This window comes from Furipterus horrens, unplaced genomic scaffold (assembly GCF_987537825.1).
Source record: "Furipterus horrens unplaced genomic scaffold, mFurHor1.1.pri manual_scaffold_7, whole genome shotgun sequence".
NCBI lineage: Eukaryota > Metazoa > Chordata > Mammalia > Chiroptera > Furipteridae > Furipterus > Furipterus horrens.
Window position 1 is genome coordinate 139,089,786 of NW_028327177.1, and position 20,527 is coordinate 139,110,312.

The 20,527-nt window shown below is 54.6% G+C and overlaps 1 protein-coding gene across 1 annotated transcript; it reads right to left on the reverse strand.

The window, feature by feature from the left end:
* Window positions 1–502: 502 nt before the first annotated feature.
* On the reverse strand, window positions 503–13,441 carry CSPG5 (chondroitin sulfate proteoglycan 5). The gene is made up of 5 exons (XM_090284653.1): window positions 13,197–13,441; window positions 11,385–12,501; window positions 8,270–8,458; window positions 6,176–6,251; window positions 503–1,012 (listed from the first exon to the last, which is right to left on the reverse strand). The coding sequence occupies exons 1-5, from the start codon at window positions 13,291–13,293 to the stop codon at window positions 851–853; spliced, it is 1,641 nt and encodes a 546-aa protein (XP_090140779.1). The 5' UTR covers window positions 13,294–13,441; the 3' UTR covers window positions 503–850.
* Between the last annotated feature and the right edge of the window lie 7,086 nt (window positions 13,442–20,527).

Genomic DNA, 20,527 nt, shown 5'->3' on the forward strand with positions numbered 1-20,527 from the left:
GGGCTGAATAGATATCTATGAAAGCAGGAAAAGCTCGTCTTAATAATAGGTGCTACCAAATGAATGAACTGAATTGTGTGTGTCCCCGATAGGATCTATAAGGTTAAATGAGGCCATCAGGATGGGGCCCTAACCCAATAGGACTGGTGTCCTTATCAAAAAAGGAAGAAGCACAGAGATTTCTCTCTCCCCTGAGCAGAGGAAAGGCCACGTAAGGACACACTGAGAAGATGGCTATTTGCAAACAAAGAGAGACCTCGCCAGAAACCAATGTTGCCACCTTGATCTCGGACTTGGGTCTCCAGAACTGTTAGAGAAAAATGTCTATTGTTTAAGCCACCCAGCCTGTGGCATTTTGTTATGGCAGCCCACCCAAGCAGACTAGTACAAGGACCATTTCTGGGGTTTCAAACACGTATAAATACACACCTTCATCAAAGATAAGGATTCAACTCAAACTGACAAGAATAGGTAGTAAGTGAACGCAATGACATTAGGAAAATGGCTTTTTAAAAAGTTTTATTTCAAGAACTTTGTTTTTTACTGGTATTTCAAAAAAAGGTGGATCAAAGTACAAAACAAACGTCAGGTGAATGACAGCGTAGGTTTAGAAATCCCAGCAGCAGAAGCAATGCACAGACAGACAGACGGACAGTCCAATGCACGCAACTCTGCGGGGTTCTTTGCTTAGTTTGCGGTTTCTCCCTCCCGTACGAAACACATCGAAGCATGCCATGAGTTCAGCAACAGAAAGGGTTTAACAAATGGTTACGAGAAGCAGACTCTGTACAAGAGGAGTAATGGTTCTTCCCCCACCCCCGCCCCCCGGGTCCTCTCTTCTTGCTCTGCTTTAGGTCAAGTTGTTCTGAAGACAGTTCACCTCCAAGTCAGCCTGCTCGCCTTTGCCACCCTCAAGTTTGGGCGACATGGAGTTCTGGATGTTAAACGACTCCTCCTCTTTCAGGCAGGACTTGAGAACTTCCTGGATTTTGTGGGGTGCACTAGGGTCATCCTGGAAGAGGAAGAAAGGTGAGGGAGGCACAGGAAGGAGACAGTGGGCAGAGGCATCAGACAGAAAATCTGGCTGAAGGAGCAGAGCTGCAAAAGGAAGAATGAGCCAAAGGGACTGTTTAGCAGCTACTTTTCAGGAGAGTCATCTTCAAAACCACGGACCACATAGATGAAAACCTGACAGGTGACTGGGTCACAAATACCTGGCATGTAGGCCAGTCCAAGGTTTTCTCTTTGACAGAGACTTGGGTGAACTGTTTCCTCTTTATACTTGGCCTGCTGGGAAGCTCTGCTCGCCCCCCACCCACCCCCCGACACCTACTCTCACAACGAGGCTCGAGGCTCATCAGTGCAGACAGCGGGGCGCACAGGACTATGGTCGGGCACAGAGCTGCTCCTGGCAAAGCTAGGACCCCTCGCCCCAAGGCAGTATAAGGCCTCTGACGGGAGCCCAGAGACACGTGAGCCTCTTGCCCTGAGAGGTTTATCTACCGAAAGACGCTAACGTACAAGCCGCTTCCCCAGTGCGAGCCCGCCCGGGCCCGGCTGCCTCCACGGCCTGCCATTCTTCACATCAGATACTGCTCACGCTGCTGGCGCACGCCCCACGTCTGACGTGCACCGTGCCCTCCTGCCTGCCCTTGTATGTAGCCTGCAGCCCTCTGACTCCTGAACCTGAACCGACCTTGCCCGTGAAAGGTTTTCAGGAGACCTGCCCCAGTCCTCCAATCCCGCATTCAGGGAGCTCCTGCCTTCCCGATACTCGCGTCCTCTAAGACCACCTGGGGGGTGACCCCCAGTGCCTCCTGTTCACCGGGTCTCGTTCTTTTTCAGGTGCCCCCATGGCTATTGTCAGTGCCCGGCACTCTGCTGACCAAAGAGCTTGCATGACCCACCCAGGAAGATTCACGGGTGGCAAGAAGGGCAGAGAATGCCCGTAACTGACCAGATAGCTCAGACCCTTCTTGCTTTAACCCCTTCCAAGGTTCACGGTAGACGTGGTGAGGAGGGACCGGGGCATTCCCCACGGAACTGCTCCGCCCTTGTCCTCCTGCCTGCTACCGAGTGTGACCCAGACAGCAGGTGGTCAAGGCGCTGAGTGCGTGGGAAGGAAGCAGGGACACGCACAGGCTCACACAGGACACGAAGGGGCCCCACAGTACCGTGCACACAGACGTCGCTGTCCCTTCCCTGTGCTCCCAGCCTGGCTGAGCACTTCCCCAGAACAACCCGAAGGCCCCAGGAGAGGTTCCCAGACAACAGGGGAGCACGTGTTCCCCACTCCCAGTGAGACAGGAACAGGCGGGAATGAACGCCACACAGGGGGTAGGCAGCTTTCAGGGAAGGCAGCTGCACACGGCACCCATGGGCGCTTCATGTTCTCGATCGCTGCTGGGGGAGGTTCAAGAGAGCCCCTCAGGGAGGTAAGTCTGGGCGCGTCGGGAGGGAAAGATCTCCATGACACACTGAGCACATGACACCCGCACGCACGCATGCACTTGCGCGCACGGGCTTCACGCAGAGGGAAGTGTGCGGATCAGAGCTGCACTTTTGGGTCGTGCACTCCTGCATTGTTTGGGGGAAGGTGCCGGACGTGCGAGTTTGAACGCCGGGCCATGCACGATTCTGGGAAGAATGGACCTCGGATTCCAGCAAAACTTGGAACGAGAGAGGATGGCCTATGCTCACCTCTCCTCTCAGGAAGGTGGAACGTACTTTCCAGGTTTTTCAGAAAACCCTCCCCCTTGCCACACCCCCTCCCCATATCACACAATCACACACTCTTTAGGGGCTCGGAGGGGCACAGGGACATGCTCACAATGTGAAGAAAGAGTCCCCATAGACATGGGGCCCAAATTAAATCTGGCCCCTTGAGGGTGGGAAAGTGCCTTCTGGCCCCATGGGTGGGAGAAGTGTGTTCTAAAAGGAAGGGGCGCAGGCATCATACTGCGCTGTCAGATGAGCTAAGTGCCAAGCAGAACAGGTGAGCGGGTGTCGAAACCAAGATGGAGCCCTCCCAACCGAAGAGTTTCCCCCCCGCACTCCACCCGCCTAAGCTCGGGGCCGCCGAGTCCCTCAGCAGAAGGCCCTCCTGCCTTGGGTTTGGCGGAAGTCCCTCATCATGAGGAAGCTGGACCTCCCCTGGCATATGTGCTGGGACCATGGTGCTACTCCCAGCATCCCCAGCCATATGGGCCTCCTCCAGTCCGGGGATAGTGTGGGTTCAGGCCCGGACCCCACTTGTCCACACACAAACCTCTGTTGGTGGGGGCGGGTCGTGAGTGGAGAAAACAGTCTGGGAAGGTAGAAAGATCTACATGGGGTGGGCGGAGGGGGGGCGCTTTAAAGGGTGCCATGGAGACGTCCTCATAACATGAAATCCCGGAAGGCCTGTCAGGCCTTAGGAGAACTGGGTGACATCCACAACATTCGGGGGCTGGCCCAGCAGTGAGACCGGGCGGTCTGCCTGTGGATTGCAGGTGACCTCGTGCATGCCGGGCGCCCGGACACTGTCCAGCTTCCCACACGCGCCGTCCCTTCTGGGACACTGCAAACCTTCACAGCAGGCGTCTCTCCCCTTCCTCCCGGCTGCTCGGCCACACAAAGGACGCGCACACACACTGGGCCGCACGCCAGTCCAGGGGGGCCCAGGCAAGGAGCGGCACAGGTGGCCTGCGCACGCGGCAGCGGAAGGGCCACGCCAGCGCTGGCCCCGGCAGCTGCCCCGCCCCCACCACAGACCTGAGGCAGCTCTTTCCGGTCTGAAGTCTTTCCAGAGTGTGGATTGTAGAGATTATTGACACTGGGCAGGAAGATGACCCACTCAATCTACCTTTTACTTACATAAAAGGAATAACCCTCCTATTAAGACACCGATACCAACAAAGACACTCGAGGGGTAAAGGGAGAGAGGTGGGGAGAGACTGACCTGGGCGCCCCTCGGTCCAGCTCCCAGCTCACCTGGAGGCTTGCCTTCTGTCACCTTGCTGCTGGCCTCACTCATGAGTGATCGGTGTGGTGCCGGAAGCAATGAACATGTCCTCACGTCATAATAAAGTGGCAACTGTCTGAACTGTCAAAGCCTACAGAGCTTGAAGCTGACCAAGTGTGCCTTTGGGGCTGGGCGGAGAGACTTAGAGATGAAGGTAGAAAATCCGCTAGCACACTCCCTGCTGGAAGGGACAGTCACCGCGCACATGCTCAGAGATTTGGCAGAGAGGACAGGATGTCCCCTGGGGCACCAGCTGAGGGAAGGATGCCAGGTGGAAATGACCCTCAAGACCCAAGCAGAGCCAGAAACCCCAGAGCCTCCTATTGCCACTTCCCTAGGGACAGCCTCAGTGCTGCCCAGATTACCACACGGCCCTCCTCAGACAGTCCGTCCGCCACGGCCTACTAACAGCAGCCCCGCCCTCTCTGTTTTCCGCGTGCCATACTCTGAACCCCAGGTCGGTGGCAGCTTTCACAGATGGATGCTTTGCTTTCCACACGGCAGGGTCGGCCACAAAGGACTGACAGCCTCCATCCTGGCTCAGGTAACCAAGCCCTCCAAGAGGGGCCACTTCCGTTTCTCCCCCATTTGGGAGGACGGAAGGTGTCCATACCTGGGGCTCCAGAAACTTCCCTACAGGAGCCACCATACAGGTCAGACCTGCTGTCCCACACGCACCGGGTGGCAGATCAGACTGGAACTGAGAGACCGGGCGGTCAGCCATCAGTCACTCGTGTTCCATAGATGGCAACTAACTGCATAAGGGAGGGATGGACTGTGCCAAGATGAGCAAGACCTTTCTGCCCTCACGGCTCTAATTATCAACCTTAAGATTCCTGGGACATCTTGTTTCCTTGATTATGCCCATCTTGAACTTACTAATATCTTGGTGCATACCAGGTAACAGAATATCTGTTTTTTCTTCATCCTTTGTATCAAAAGACTTTAAAATATTATCCTAAGTGAACTTCTTCCATTTCTCATTTAAATTAACCCCTTTGCTCCACTTCTTACAGGCCAAGCCTTTTCTGTTCTGGGGTTTGGTGACCAAGGTCTCACTCACTCATTCTCCCTCTCCCCGTCTGGGGCTTACCCCTGCCCCGTCTATAAAAAGGAGACAATGGTCTAGATCTGCGCTGTCCAGTACGGTAGCACTGGCCCCATGCCGAGAGCTCTCCAGCCGCAGGTACCGCACCCAGTGGCTGCTGTTGGGCGGGGCAGAGAGAGGACATTTCTACCTCCCAGAAAGTTCCAGTGGACAGCGCTGGCCTAGACTGTGAAGGCCCCTGTGAGCTCTGGCACTCTATGGCCCGTTATTTCAAAGAACTTTTTCCAAACTTCCGCTTACACTCCACTGTCCCCATCTGAAGACTCTTGGTTTGACTCCCTGGGGTGTGTCATGATGCATTTTCCTTGAGGGACAGAGCCTGTGTCACGTGCGGAATTCCTGGGTTTGGATGTGCCATGATTTGGGGTTTCGGTGGCTTCTGCTTTACTTTTGAAACGGTCTCTGACAGTACCTGGTACTTCACTGGTTAGTCTGGTCCAGCCAAGGCACGAGGCCAGCGTCTCTACCACTGGGACCTTTTATTGGGTTTCAGCTGGTAGGTCTGAGCCCGTCCTCCTGACAACAGAACTTGCCCCCAGACTTGGGGTTCCACCCGGGTTCTGTGCTCACCTCAGCCCTAACAAGTGCAGACAGTCTGCCAGTTTTTAGGGTCCTCAAACACTGTCAGCACTGGTTTCCCACTCATCCCAAAGAGCAACCGCCTTTGGCATCCGTGGCTGCGGGCAATCCCACAGCAATGAAAGCAGGGCCTCCCTCCTTGATATGAAGAGGAGGAAGACAAAAATCAGGCTTCCAAAGCCTAGGTAAGGCTAAAACTCTACGTCATCTTCTGTACGGCTTACAGCTCCGCTTGCCAAGAAGTGACGGGCTGTCAAACCCTCACTCCCACGTCCACCGCCCCAGCCGGCTGCCCGAAGCTGACCTCCTGAGCGCTGAGGGGCCCCACGCTCGGAAGCAGGCCGCAGGCACAGGCAGGGGGGGCTGCAGCACGCGCCGGGGGAGACGGGCGGAAGACGGGCCACCTGGCGGGTAACGCCATCGTAGTGAGCCAAGGCACGGGCACACGGGGAGGAGGGGCGGGGAGGGTCGCAAAGTGTCCTTACATTTGGGTGAGAGCCCTCGGCAATGGTGGAGAGGGAGAAGTTATCGTTGTGGAGCTCAGACGGGGTCCGGAATTTGCTGGTTAGGACAGAAGAGAGGAGGGAAAAACATGTAAGCGAAATGATCGTGGCAAACTCTGACAAAAGCTTCCTGGGAAAAAGGCTGTACTTCATCCCAAGTTGCGGACTGTGATAAGACGGGCCCTTATTGGATGTGCCCCTAAGAAAACACTTCTGCCGTGTAAACTATGATCCAATACTCTCTTATCACCGAGTTTTTATTATACGGTTGGAGTAGCTCTTTTAGACGTCAGATAAAGAACTGACAATGACATGGACAGCCCTGACCACACTCGTGTGTGTCAGGCAATTACAACTGCACCATGACGGCCGTCTGGCCGCCAGCGGTTGTAAGGTGCCGGCGACTGTAAGGTGCCGGCGACTGTAACGCACAATCCAATTTCAGAGATGTGGGTAAGTGAGAAACAACACGTGTCTTAGAACTGGCACATGCGCAGTGTCTGCAGTGCGCGGGCACGGGAGTATCAGAGCAGTGACCGGGCTTGGGAAAGGAGGGAGGAGCGCACAGAGAAACTGGGTGGCAGCACCGGAGCCGTGCGCAGAGCACGCGGCCGGCCAGAGGAAGGCCTGGAACGAGGCTCTGTCCTTGGGCACAGCCCCCGCTGCTCCACAGCTAGAGCACTCAGCTGCTCCTTCCTCCCCCCCATCCTCATCGGCGCTGTCCTGAGAGGCGGTCCCACCCCCTCCGCACACCCCCTTTGTGTAGGCCAGAGGGTCCCAGGGCCCTGGCTTGTGATCACAGGCACAGACACACCCCGCCTCAGCGCACAGGCACAATGCAGAGGCCCTTTCAGCCCCACCACGGGTCGCTGAAAGGCTGCAGAGCCGCAGGCGTCTGTGCACTGCACAAGTTTACCCAGCAAAGGAGCAACAGATGGCGTTTTGTCCTTTTCCCAGGACCCAAGGCAAGGCCTTCAGGCGCATTCTCCGGAGGGGCCTCAGGTCAGGGGGAGGGGATGAACAGGGCACAGTTCTGCGTAAAGTGTCTCTTGGGCCCCGAGGAAGCTGAACTCCAATCTCGTCTTTTTGTGACTCCCATGGCCCCTCTGAGGGCTCTTTGCCTTGCTTAGTGATCAGACTGACTGTCTCACAGAGTGTAAGGGCACACTAGCGTGTTCAAGGCGTGGACTTCAAGGGTAAATGCGTGCTGATTTTCAAATGCACACAGGGGCCACCCCTCTGCTAAGAGCTGAGACTCTATCCCCATGTGGCCTTGAGAATCCCCAGTGGAGAAAGTTAGGCCCAGGCCCTTCTACCCACCAAATTCCACTTAGGAGAGGGAAAGAGGACTTCCTTAAGCTCCTTGCACTTGTCTGGACCCAGGGTTGGCAAGCTTCGAAAAGCAATGCCCTGTAATGCACATACTGAGGAGGAGCAAGGGCGAGCGATAGCCGATTTGAAGGAGCTGGAGTTATTTCATGCTGACCTGCGAGTGACATCCTCACACTGGCCCCAGGAAGCAGGGGCAGTCAGGTGGGGGCGGGGGACTGAGCACAGGAACTTATGTGGGGAACCAGAGCTGGGGGCTGCTTACACTGTGTGCCCCATCTTTAAGCACCCTCTGTGGAGGGGAGGGGCGTAGGGAACTGTGCTAGACAGCAGCAGTTCTGTGCAGGAAGGGATATGCTTGGGCGAATCTTTGGCATGAAAAACACAACTAGGGCCCTGGCTGATGTGGCTCAGTGGATTGAGCGCTGGCCCACGAATGGAAAGGTCACTGGTTCGATTCCCAGCCAGGGCACATGCCTGGGTTGCATGCCAGGTTACAGGTTGCAGGTGTTCAAAAGACAACTGGTTGATGTATCTCTCCGACATGGATGTTTCTCTCCCTTTCTTTCTCCCTGCCTTCCCCTCTTTCTAAAAATAAATAAATAAAGTGTAAAAAAAAAAAAAAAGAAAAGAAATAAAAACACAATTAGGGATGGAGGGCCAGGGCCAGTAACCCTCGGGAGAATATCTTGGGTCAGGCGGAGGGGCCAGTCCTAGGGCTGGGTGGGGCTGGCGGCGCAGACTCACTGGGTCCTACGCAGCTTGGTGTTTTCCGTCTTGAGCAGATACAGCTTCTTGGCGAAGAACACTGTCATCATGAAGAGCAGGAGCAGCACGAGGGCAGCCGAGCCGATGGCCACACACATCACCTGGAAGTCGGTGATGATGGACTCGCAGCGCGTCCCCTTGTGCCAGATGTAGTCCTGCGTGTTGCACCTGCAGCAACGACATGGGGAGATGTAGGTGGTGGGCAGGCGGCCCTGGCCACAGCAAGGGCCTGGTCCCCGACCCTGGCACTTACCTCAACGCCCATCCCCAGAACCATCTCAGGAACCAGGGTGCCGCCACTCTGAGCAGACCTGACAGCAGATATTCTTGACCCACCTTTATAACCACCCAAGCAGCAGGCCAGGCAGCTCTGAGGTCCATGACATAAAGGTGACCAGGGCACCGAGAAATGGAGTGAACTGGTCATTCACATGACTATGGAGGGACCCAGGGGGGAAGGGAACCCTGGTTTTCTACCTTGGAGCCTCAGTGAAAAAAAACAAATCACAGAATTCTCAGGCTCCCATGCCTCTCCCCCCAAGCCCTGGGCTCTGGATGAAAGAAGATGCAGAGCAGGATGAATAGGAGCTTTGGCTACAAAGTAGTAGGGCCCGCCCCCCACGTGAAACCCTGTCTCGCTCTGTGGTCCCATCTAGCTCACGTGGCGACCGAGTCACTGACAAACACAAAGATGGATGTGTATTCTTCTCCTACCTCTATGGCCCCCAGCATGTGCCCCTGGAGCCTCCTGCCCTGTCACCATGAGAACCACCCTGAAAGCCTGGTGAGAATCAGCCCTCTGGGTGGGTTTTAGTCCTTTTGTTGAGTGACTTTCTCCTGCCCTTGGGGACATTCCCAGGCTCCAACTCTTCCAATGACATTGCTGTTTCCATGGGAACCAGGCTGCTTCAAAGAGGAAAGATGTGGAAGGATACAGAGGCAGGCAAAGGAGGGAGGCCATGAACCTCACAGTGAATGACAGACAAGAGAAAGGAGAATTGGCTGCTCCACACCCAGAACTGGGTGGGAAGACACAGCGCACAGGGAATTCTCTCTTCCCACTGACCCTCTGCAGTCTCGCGGGGACTCAGTGTCACGGCGGGAAAAGCCATCACTCTAACCCACGGTTCTGGAGAAGTTCTGCCACAGCTCTGATCGTTCCTCTGCAGTGGGTCAGGGTGACAGAGACAAAGGCACGCTGCAGTCTGCAACTACGGGCTCAGCAGGCTCCTGTGAGCGGAATGCAAAACAGTTTCTGAGCCACAGCCGGCCTGGGTGTGTGGGGCCAGGGGAGGGATCTCCGGTAGGCAGGCCCCAGTGTGATCCTGGGAGGGAAGCTGAGCAAGGGCATCAGGGGTGGACTTGGGCAGAAGCCCTCCCCAGGCAGGACCCAGGGTGGATCTGTGGTCACACAGTGAAGAGGGCAAGCTCACTCTTCCACTCGGGAATCCCCAGAACTCCAGGAGGTTCTGGGAACTTTTCTAGCTCTCCAGAGGTAGCAAGGGCTCCCAATTTTATACCCTGATGGGGAGCTTACTTTGAAGGTGAAAACTCAAGACCTTCAAAAGGATGAACGATAATGATTCTGCAGAGATCCATATCTCCCAGGCTAAATTCATCCCAATCATCCCCCCAATAAAGTTTGAGGAGCAAAATCACAGGCTCTCTCCATATTTCTGGTAGCCTTTAACCAACTGCAAGGACTTGCCACCATTATTTCTTGATCGTACCTCCTCCTTTTGGCAATGTCTGGATAACTCCAATCAGAACTGTGTGGACACATCCCATATAATGTCATGATCATCTATAGGGAACAACTTCACAGGAAGGAACTGGAAGTCAAGTTTTAATGCCAAAGGCATAACATTAATGTTTTCTATGCTATTCTATCAGACATCAAGACCTATAGAATTTGAATTCGTCACATACCTTCAAAAAGACCGAGAAAAAAACCTCAGGAATGACACTTTAAAAAAGATATCTAGCCCTGGCCGGGTAGCTCAGCTGGTTAGAGCATCGTCTCGATATGCCAAGGTTGTTAGTTCAATCCCTGGTCAGGGCACATACAATGATCAACCAATGAATGCATCAATAAGTGGAACAACAAATTGATGTTTCTCTCTCTTTCTCTTCCTCTCTCTCTAAAATCAATAATAATTTTTAAAAAGACACCCAGATTATGGAAATGATCCTCCTAGGACCAATGGAAACAAGTCCCAGAGGAATCTGAGGATTCTACGCCACTTCTAGGGTCTGGGAAGGATGAAGACAAGCAAACCACCAAGATCAGCCTTGACTTGAATTCTTCCAGATAAGCCAGCGGGCTCCCCAGCGGGCTAACCACCTCGCTTTTAGGGTATGTGTATAGAGCAATTACTGGCGAGGCATGATATAGTGGCTGCAGACAACGTCCTTAGGGACACTGAACTCTGTGTCTTTATAGCATTCTGGACTGGGTTATTCCAGGAGGACAAAAGTCAAGGTGGAAGGGGAAAAGCCACTACCCGAAGTTAAGACACCCCACCACCTTTGCTACACCTGGAAAGAGTTTCTGCTTGACTTGACCTACTGGAGTGGCTGCTTTCTGGGTCTCCTCCCAAAAATAAGGTTCTCACTGTGGCTTGACACGCCCACCCCTCCTTGTGCCCTGCAGGGAGACATGTGGCTCAGAGGTGAGTGCTCAGCAGCGGTCTTTCCTCCAAGGTAGGTCTATGGGCCTACTCCTTTTGCTAGTGGAGACAGAACTTCCCAAACAAAACCCCCTCAAGCCAGCAAAGGCCCCATTCTGAAATCCTTAGAGATGTCCCTTCATTTTGCCTTTACAGTTAGTGGTTGGGTAAAGGCTACAACCCTTAGAGGAAACACAAAATCATATTTCTGAGGAACCTCTCCACGTGATGAGATCACAGGCAGGACATTTAAGAAGAAATTCTGTAGAGGCACCTGAGTGAACATCTCTTGACCTGGGAATCCTGAGAACACCCCATCTTGAAAGTTGTGCCTGTCCCATTCCCCTCTTTGCGGAGCCCGCCTCACATACCCTTGCCAGGAGTTCTTTTATAAGACCTTGTGCACCTGCGTGCTACATCCTTACCTGCAGAAGGCCCCTATGTTCTCCACCAGGTAGCATTGGCCGCCATTGTGACAGTAACTCGGGAAGAGGTCGCACACTGACCGGCAGGAGCCGTTATGCCGCACAAAACCGCTTCGGCACACAGTGCCATTTTCGCTCGGGGCCAGGTCCCTGCCTGGCTCTCCTGGGCGGGGCCTGAGGGCGATGCTGCTGCCGGGGACCATCCCCAGAGTATGCTGCGGAGAGACAGCATGCCACCAACTGGTGGGCTGGCCTGTCCCGGGCCCCAGACCAGGCTTCTCAGTGGGCACTAGAAGGTCATTTTCACCTTCCAGGTCTCCACCTCCCGCTGCATCCTTGCCATCCTCCTCTTCCTCCTCCTCTTCATCCAAATCGTCATAGAAGGATGTGGTGGGGTAGAAATCAGATTCGTCAAAGGGGGTGAAATCATCGTATAAGTCAAGCAGGCTCCAGGAGGGGGTCTCCCCGCCACTGTCGGTGTGGTGCTCGGAGGGTCCCGGCGACTCGGGGAAGCTCCCAAGGTCGGCGCCGCGGCCCTCACCATCCAGTCCTTCGAAGTAGTCCATGTCAATGATATCTGACGCCGGCTGGAGCTCCAGTGTGCCCTGCAAGGGGTATGTGGGCTCTGGCCCATGGGGGTCAGGTGTGCTGCCTCCCAGGTTCAGCCACACCTCCAAGGGGCGCTCCTTGGGGAGCTCCGGGCCTGGGCTCAGCTTGTGGCCAGGGGTGGTGGAGGGTGGTCCACTGGCCTCTGCAGCCTCAGGGGTGGCAGGGGGCACCGATGACTGCCCCAGGGCCGCACTGGGGGCAGCGAGCGTGGCCGGAAGGGCCTGGGTGTCCCCGCTGCCCGCCTCTGCAGTCACTCCGCCCAGGCCTGGGCTGTCAGCCTCCAGCCAGGCGGTGCCCGTCACCGCGGCCGACGCCTCCAGCGCATCCTCCGGCCCGGCCCCAGGGCCCAGCACGGCCTGCTCGCCCTCGGGCGCCGACCACAACGTCTCATCTTCCCCAGCTGCTGGTGAGGAGCCTGCCTTCTCCCGCGTGCTGTTGGCACGCGGCTCCCACGCCGCGACGCTCTTCACGCGCTCGTCCGCCTCGACGGCGCTGCCCGTCTCTCGCGCTGCGGGAGGCAGAGGCGGGGCGTCAGGGCGCATGGAAGGTACGGCCTTGAGCTGCGCCCCGCCCCGCCCCGCCACGGCTCACTCTCCTAGACCCCGCCGACACTAATCCGCGGCTTCGACATTTCCCTAGGCCACGCCCCATCCTTAAGCCCCGCCCAGAGCCCGCCCCCCAAGCCAGTGCACACACCCGGCCCAAAGTAGCCCTCTCAGGCCCCGCCCCTCAAGCGTGAGGCCCCACCCCCGACAAGACCCGTAGTCTAACCAGGCGGCCCCCAGCACCGCAGGGGAGTGGAGCTACCCTCAGGGCCGCACTCCATCCATACGCCCCGCCCTGAACTCGCACCCGTAGGGCCCCGCCCCACCCCAGGCCCCGCCCTGAACTCCCATCCTCATTCCCCCTCGTCAGCTCCAACTCCCGCGCCAAAGTCTCACCCTCAGATCCGCCCACCCCGACCCCTCCCCAGCCCGCACCTAGGTCCGCATACCGTGGTCGGGGCCACCCCCCATCATTTGGCCTCCTCTAAGACCCCCCACCTCTCCACGCGCTCCTTCCCCGGCCTGGGCTGCAGGCAGGGCGCTGCCCCGCCCCCTTGCCTCCAGCTCCCGGACTCCACCTGTACCCGAAGCCAGCGGGACCCCGGCTCAGGGTGCAGGGGCGAGGGCCGCTGGGGTCCCGGTGGCGGTCGGTACCTACCTGGCGCGGCCCCGGTGACAAGAACCAGCGTGGCCCCCAGAAGCAGCAGCAGCGGCGGCGGCCCCCTGCCCCGGCCCCCGCCCCCAGCTCGGCCCATGGCGCGGCGCCCTGACCACTGTCCACGGTCTGCCCGGCTAGCTGCGCCCTCGCCTCGCGGGCCGCCGCGCCTCCCGCCCGTGCTGCGGCCGTCTCAGCCCACGACGGGCAGCGCGAGGAGCCGCATGCCGCTGCCGCTGCCGCCGCCGCCGCTGTCCCCGGCGCGCCGCGCCTCCCCACCTCCCGCGCCGCCGCTGCCGCGCTCAGCGCCGCCCCCACTCCGCCCGCCGCTCCCGCCCCGCGGCACGTAGCTCTGACGCCTTCCCTGCTCAGTCAGCTTGCGGGAGGGACAGACAGACCCTAGGCTCGCGACGCAGAGACAAACGGACGTGGAGTGGCGCGGCGGCAAGGCGCACCGAGCCGCGCGGCCTGAGCCGACAGGTGCACGGGCGGGAGACCTGCGGGGCGGGGTCACCGCCCCGCCCTCCCTGTGGAGGGCTGGCACCGGACCCCCACCCGCAAGGAACCCACCCGCCACGCGGCGAGAACGGAGGCGGGGGCCCAGATACCCGCAGCCTCAGGGCGGGGCTCCGGAGGGCCGCAGGGGGCGGTAGCCCAAGCCCGTGCCATGGCAATGAGCCCAACCCGGGGCGCAGGGAACCTCTTAAGATTTTTGCGCCAACCGCGTGTTCGTGTTCGTGGCGGGGAAGGGTCTCGGGAAGGTCTCCAGGTCTCCACGAGGCCCGGGCAGGCGCTGGCAGCGCCAGGCAGGGGGCAAAGCCGACGACCCGGACTCTAATCGGATCAGAACTAATCCGTCGCGGCCAAAGCCCAGACCTCGCGCAGCCAGGCCCGCCGGAATGCGGACCTTCCTGGGACTGCGACTACTTCGCCTTCCCTCTCGCCTCCTCCTGGCAACCTGGGTAGTGGCTCTTAATCCCGGTCTATTCCTTCTATCCAGGCTACATGGCCCCATGTGTCCCGGGTCACCAAATGTCAGGTTCCTGGGTAGACCCAGGAGGCCTATATCACAGCCTGGGGACACGCGGAGGCCAGGTTAGGTGTGAGTCTGCGGGGTCCATCCGAAGTTCCCTGTGCTTCCCAGGGCCACGCATCCCTGGAACTCTAGTCTATCCACCACATTGAACGTCAACCACCTGCTGTTACCCGAATTGTGACCTTTGGGGTCGCAGCCAGGTATGCGACAACTCTTGAGACACTGCCATTTCTGTCCCCAGGGAACCACATAGGTGACTAAGATGGAGACTCATTCTCTGAGTCTCTCCAGTACGTGTCTCTGGATGGGGCTGCTTTGGTTCAAAGTCCGTCTTTCTCACTGGAACTACTACTGCAGTCTTACTTGCTCCGTCTGGTGCTTCCTTCTCTCCAAGTCTGTCTGGCCAGCTCCTTAACCCAGAATGCTCAGTTCCTAGCACCTTCCCTTCAGAAAGCCTTCTCAGCCTGCCCCAGCTAGACACTTACGCCCTCATCTCACTGGGCTGCAAGGCACTGATGCACACAGCGCCTGGCATAGAGGGAGGTTTCCTAAAGGCCAGCTGGAGATATAAATGAATGAATGGCAACCACCTACTCTCACCCCAGAACCATGGACCTGAAGCTTCCTGCAAAGGGACTATGTTGTTTTTTGTTTTAAAATTTTATTGAATTTATTGGGGTGACATACAGGTTTCATTTCTGTAATATACCATCGGTATATTGTATTGTGTGTCCCCCATCCAAAGCAGTCTCCTTCCAACACCCTTTGTCCCTTTACCCTCCTCTCCCCCCACCCCTCCCCCCTCTGGTAATCACCTCTGTTGTGTCTACGTTTTTTCTTAATCCCTTTCACCTTTTTTCACCCAGCCCCCCTACCTCATCTCCTCTAACAGCCCTCAGTCTGTTTTCTGTATGCGTGTTTCTATTGTTTGTTCATTAGATTCCACATCTAAGTGAAATCATATGGTATTTGTCTTTCTGTTTTCATGTTGCCTCTGGGGACAATAAAAACCAGATTGAAATACAACCATCTGAGCAGAAGGCAAACTTTGCGCTTGCCTGTTGGCCAGAGGCACCTTTCCAACCTCATCCCTGCTTCCCCTGTCTGGCTTATCTGTTATCTCAACCCTTGGGTGATGGTGGACAGAGGGGAGGGTCTTGGTGAACATGTCTATCCATCCTCCTTGCTGAGGCCAGTCTGTGTGAGGAGGAGGCCTTGGAGATTGGTCTTTTGAGGTCTGGGGTATGAAAACCATTCCTGTTTTTTCACAGGAGTCTGGATGCGGGCCCTCCTCCCACCTTTTCCTTAAAACGCAAGTTCCCTACTGCAGTTTCTCATTGTAATTAATTTTGTTAAATGGATTCTTTTAAATTCATTTTGAGTCAAGATAAGCGAGCATATATGGTATAAAATATAAAGTCTCCTTTCTGAGCAAACTTCTTCCCTTCCCTGGGGACTTTCATTTTGATATTTTAATCAGCTGTTGCCATTCAGTTTTACTCTGATCCTCCCTAGCAGATCCCACCAGAAGCTCCAGAACTTAGCACAGCACTGCTGGCTGGGCAACACCCCTGTAAGATGGATGCAGGCAGTGATAGGAAGAGCAGGTATCAGCATCAGATGTGTCAGTGGCCTGAATCTCGTCCATGTGAAAGTGGTAACCACACAGTCCAATGAAAGGAACCTTTTTTCTGGGCACAAGGGCTGGCAGGATAGTCTAGAGGAGGTAAGGTATAGAACTGGGAAATGAGAGAAGGAAACTGACCTCCAAGGCTTCCCATGCCCCACATTGACGCCTTGTGCGTTTGGGCCTCAGGAATGCTGCAAGGCAATGACTTCTGCATGCCTCTGGGGTTCTTAATGGGTTTGGCAACCTTCTCCAGTACCAAGGCAGGCTCAAGGCGCATTGCCATCGCTACAGCCAGCTTCCCTGTGCACAGAAGGCCCCTGGTGATCCAGGGCAGGGGCTGCTACAGATGCCATGGCTGGGGACATACCTCAGCCTGCACAGGGACAGCGTGGTGCCTGGCTTTAAGTCCTCAGTAGTAACCACTATCTTTGTGAATTTTCTGTTTTCCTGGTGGTCTAATTCTTAAAAAAATATTTTTAAAAAATGATTTGAGAAACATCGATTTGTTGTTCCACTTACTGATGCATTCATTGGTTTTCTTGCATGTGTCTTGACTGGAGACTGAACCAGCAACCTTAACATCAGGACAACGCTCTGACCAACTGAGCTACCGAGCCAGGGCTCTTCCTCCTCACCACCATGCTATGAACATCTTCCTGGTCACTTTACACACTTGCAATCTGACACTGAGATCATGCTAATGGGGCAAGACAACGACTATCTTGATTTCAAACCTTTTCATTTTGATATGGAGGCTTTTCATTCTTGTCTTCATTTCAAAAGAGGAATTAGCAGGCAGAGGTAGGGCCTTACTTGGCAGAATTCAAGTCCTGCCTCTCCCTCCAACCTGCCACCTCCCACCTGGGCATTTAAGAGTTAATGCCATGATTGCTTAGCAGCGCACAACACAGTAATGAGTCAGGACTAATGTGCTAGATCAGTCAGAAGGGAAACTGGAATGGCGCCTCCTGGCCATGTGCCGCACGAGGTGCCTGGTTCTGGGTTCCAGGACAATTGGCCCTACAAGCAGTTTGGGGATGTGCTGCTGGGACTGGGCCTTCTCGCACCATTTATGGAGGAGGAGCAGAGTTCTTTGTGCTCCCAGCTCCTTGCTGCAGGGAACTCTGAATTCCCAGCTGCACAAATGCACTACTCCTAGACAAGACACCACTATTTGGAGTGGTCATCTTGTCTGGGCAGTGGTCTGCTCCAAGATTGCAAAGGCCCCTGATTTTCTTTCTTAAAAAAAAAAAAAAAAGCTATTGATTTTAGAGAGACAACATAGAAACATCTATTTGTTGTTCCACTTATCTATGCATTCATTGGTTGTGTTCTTGTATGTGCCATGACTGGGGATTGATCCTGCCACCTTGGTGTATTGGCATGACACGCTAACTGACTGAGCTACCTGGCCAGGGCACAAAGGCACCTGCTTTTCATGCCCCCAAAGTCAAGTCAGCTGGGAGAAAGCCACATAGAAGCCAACAGAGAGACCTTCAGATGCGGAGCAACTAGGCCTGCCTGCAGAAGAGTCCTGCTGCCTCAGCACATGACCTCTCTGTCTCTGGACTCCGCAGCTACTGCAGAATAAACAGATTAGAAATGACACAGTCAGTGTGGATAGCCATGGGAAATCCATCGTCTGGGCCAAAGCAGCCACAGCAGTAGTCCTGTGCAAAGGACCTATAATCCCCAAGACCCTGCCATTTCCTAACCCCTCCTGGACTACCTGACAGTGAGGGCACCTTACGTGGCAGAACCAAAGAACCAGAGTAGGAGGCATTTTCTTTCCGCTCAGTTGTCTGAAGGTGGCAGTCACTTTGCTGTATCAAGGCGTGGTTAGTTTGCTGAGGCCTGCAAAGGCTCTTCCCTAAGGCTAGGTGGTGGTAAGCTGGCCACCAAAATCGGTCACCTGGCTGCTGTCCATGGGTTTGGAAGGGCCTGCAAAGGCCTCTGGGAGCAGTAGGGAGTGAAGATGGCCTCAGTTCCATAAGGTGGGCCAGGAGCAGGAAGACAAAGCTCTCTTTCCCCGGAACAGCACCGGGTGATAGGGAAAGAGCTAGCCATACTTGGTTTTGGAACCTCTACGTAGGTTGATTTATAGGCCTCTCTCACATTCCCTTTGGGTATGGCAGGCTTGTCTCAGCTGTTTCATGGAATTCAGGATCAAAGGTGCTTCCCAATGACAAGAGTGGTGGCAGGTCACAGGGAAATGTTCACAAGGAGATCCAACACTGAAGGTCCTGGGCTTGAAAAAAAGGCAGCGTTTTCTTCAAGGATATACCTTTCCATCCCCTTCTGAAAGGCAACTTCCTTAAATGGAGAGAATCCGTCAACAGGGGATCAAGGTGCTTTACATTGTTCCTAGGAAGAAGTCTCCTTTCAACAGGAGCAAGTGAACAATAGCTATGCTCTGGGACCTGCAGAAAGCAGGGGCTTTACAATAAAAGTCACAGAGAGGTTTGCAGATAGCAATCTTCCTGGGGGTTGGCACTGCATATCCAGATGAAAGAGTGCTCAGATTGTTCACAGGGAGGTTCTCCCAGAATGAAGGTCAATCCCTCTGGGTTACCATCCCCAGCAGGACAGAAACCACGGAAGAGCCTACAATTCAGACTGTACACCTTGTCCCCTAGAGAACTCTTGGTTACACGGATTTTCTTTAAGAACCCTTGGCGCGATCTAAAATAACTGTATTTGCTAACCACTTATGGAACGACCTGGCGACCCCCACCCTATAAGAGGTCTGTGGCCCAGACCGTGGGAGCTCTGTCTCCCGTTTCATAATTCTCACCCCAGTGCACACCAATCCCAACGCCTGAAGAACAGCAGGCCGCTGTTCACTGGGCTCGCTGGGCACGTGGTCAGGAACTGCTGAAGACCTGCTCTACACACAGCCCTCTCACCCAGCGGTTCTGAAGGGTGGTCCCCTGACCGCCTGCCCCAGAATCCCCTGGGAGCCTGTTACAAATGCAGTTTCAGAACCCACCTCAGCAGCTCTGAGGGCAGGGCCCAGCAGCCTGCATATGACAACCCTCTGGGTGATCCTAATCAGTATGGAGGATGGAAAACCGCTGTTCTTAATTACACTGGGGGGAATTTCTCCAGTGAGGGTCTGAGAAATTGGTGGAAGGCCAACTGACTGTACATGTCCTGTTAGGCTCTAGAAAGAATCCACACTGAAGTTTATAAACCAGTCTTTAGTTTGGATCAAGAATTAACCTCCCTAATCACCCTTAGGAAACGCAGGCCCCCCGGGTGCCCAGCCGGCTCCTGCCCGCCTCACTAGAGGATCCGTCGGGCCAGGTCAGAAAGCAGAGCACAAGCAGCCCAGCACTGCCACGAGGAGCCCTGTGCTCACTGCCAGGCAGAAACAGGACAGCTCCTTCTGCTTCCCTGGTTCACAGGCACTTTGAATACAATGGCTTCCTTCTGCTTCCTGAACAGGGTCTGCAGCTGTGGGTGCTCAAAGGCTGTTCTTAAGAGTACAGTACATAAAGGTTCTTGAGCTCATTGACCCTCAGGACCTGCCCCCAACTTGGGGATGGCTACGTTGCACCCTGATGAGCATTCTCTAGGCCACCAAGCAAAAATCAGGCCTTTCTGAGAGGTGCCAGGGTAGTGGCCATACTCTATGAATAACTTCCTTTTCTTTTTTTACCTTGACCATGGAACTAAACAGTGGGGGAGGCACACTCAACTGTATGTTCCTTAACCATCATGAAGGTGGTCAGTCAGGAAGCCCCAAGACACTGAAGTATAACTGCTGACCAGGACCAGACGGGGCTGAATATTTAGGCTCTTCACAGAACACAAGAAGAAACTGGTATAGGAATGCAGAGAATGGACTAGAATCCAGAAATGATGTTCTTTTTATTCACTGAAAAAGAGGGATGTTAGGCCTTCTTGATCAATTTCCTCCAACCTCCCAAAACCCTTCCCTTCCCTTTTCTGAAATAACATCACACTGAGAAAACATGTTTGTACAAAAACCACGTATTACTCCCCCTCACAAAACCAAGTGGCTGTTTTACAGGAACGAAACCAGATGAAAGACATGAGAAGAAAGTCCCCACTTATACTGAAACATAACAGTGTTGAGAATTCAGGGATGCTGTAGAATTATTACCAGCACAGTACAAATATTTCCACCTGGATCTTTTAAATTTGAAAGTGATCACATTAAAAACCTGAGGTTACAAGGGACCACAGTATGAACCAAAATTTTGCTTTCCTTCTAAGACCCCAGTGGAAAAGGTAAGTATTTGGAATGAGTTTCCTTTTGGAAAAACCAGCAGGAAATAGGAAAAACCCTGGCCACTGACAAAAGGCACTGGGGCCTTTCTGGAGGAAAATGCATCGGAACTAAACTCCAGTAGGAACAAGCTCATTTCCCTCTACGAGTCCTGAACAAACACACAAAGGTACAAGGGCTCCTTGGTTCCAGTACTTCGAGGGTGACCAGGGCCACCTGTTTAGAGGCAACACCTGAGGGTTTGAAAGGCAAATCTTAATTGTGGTTTTATTATTTTTTTATTTTTTGCTTTTTGATAATAAGGACAAAAATTCTAAGGTGTTTTACAAACACCTACCTAGACCCTCTCATATGTAAAGCTTTATAAAATATATAGAAAAGATACCCCAAAGATGTTTCACTTGGCATTCTCA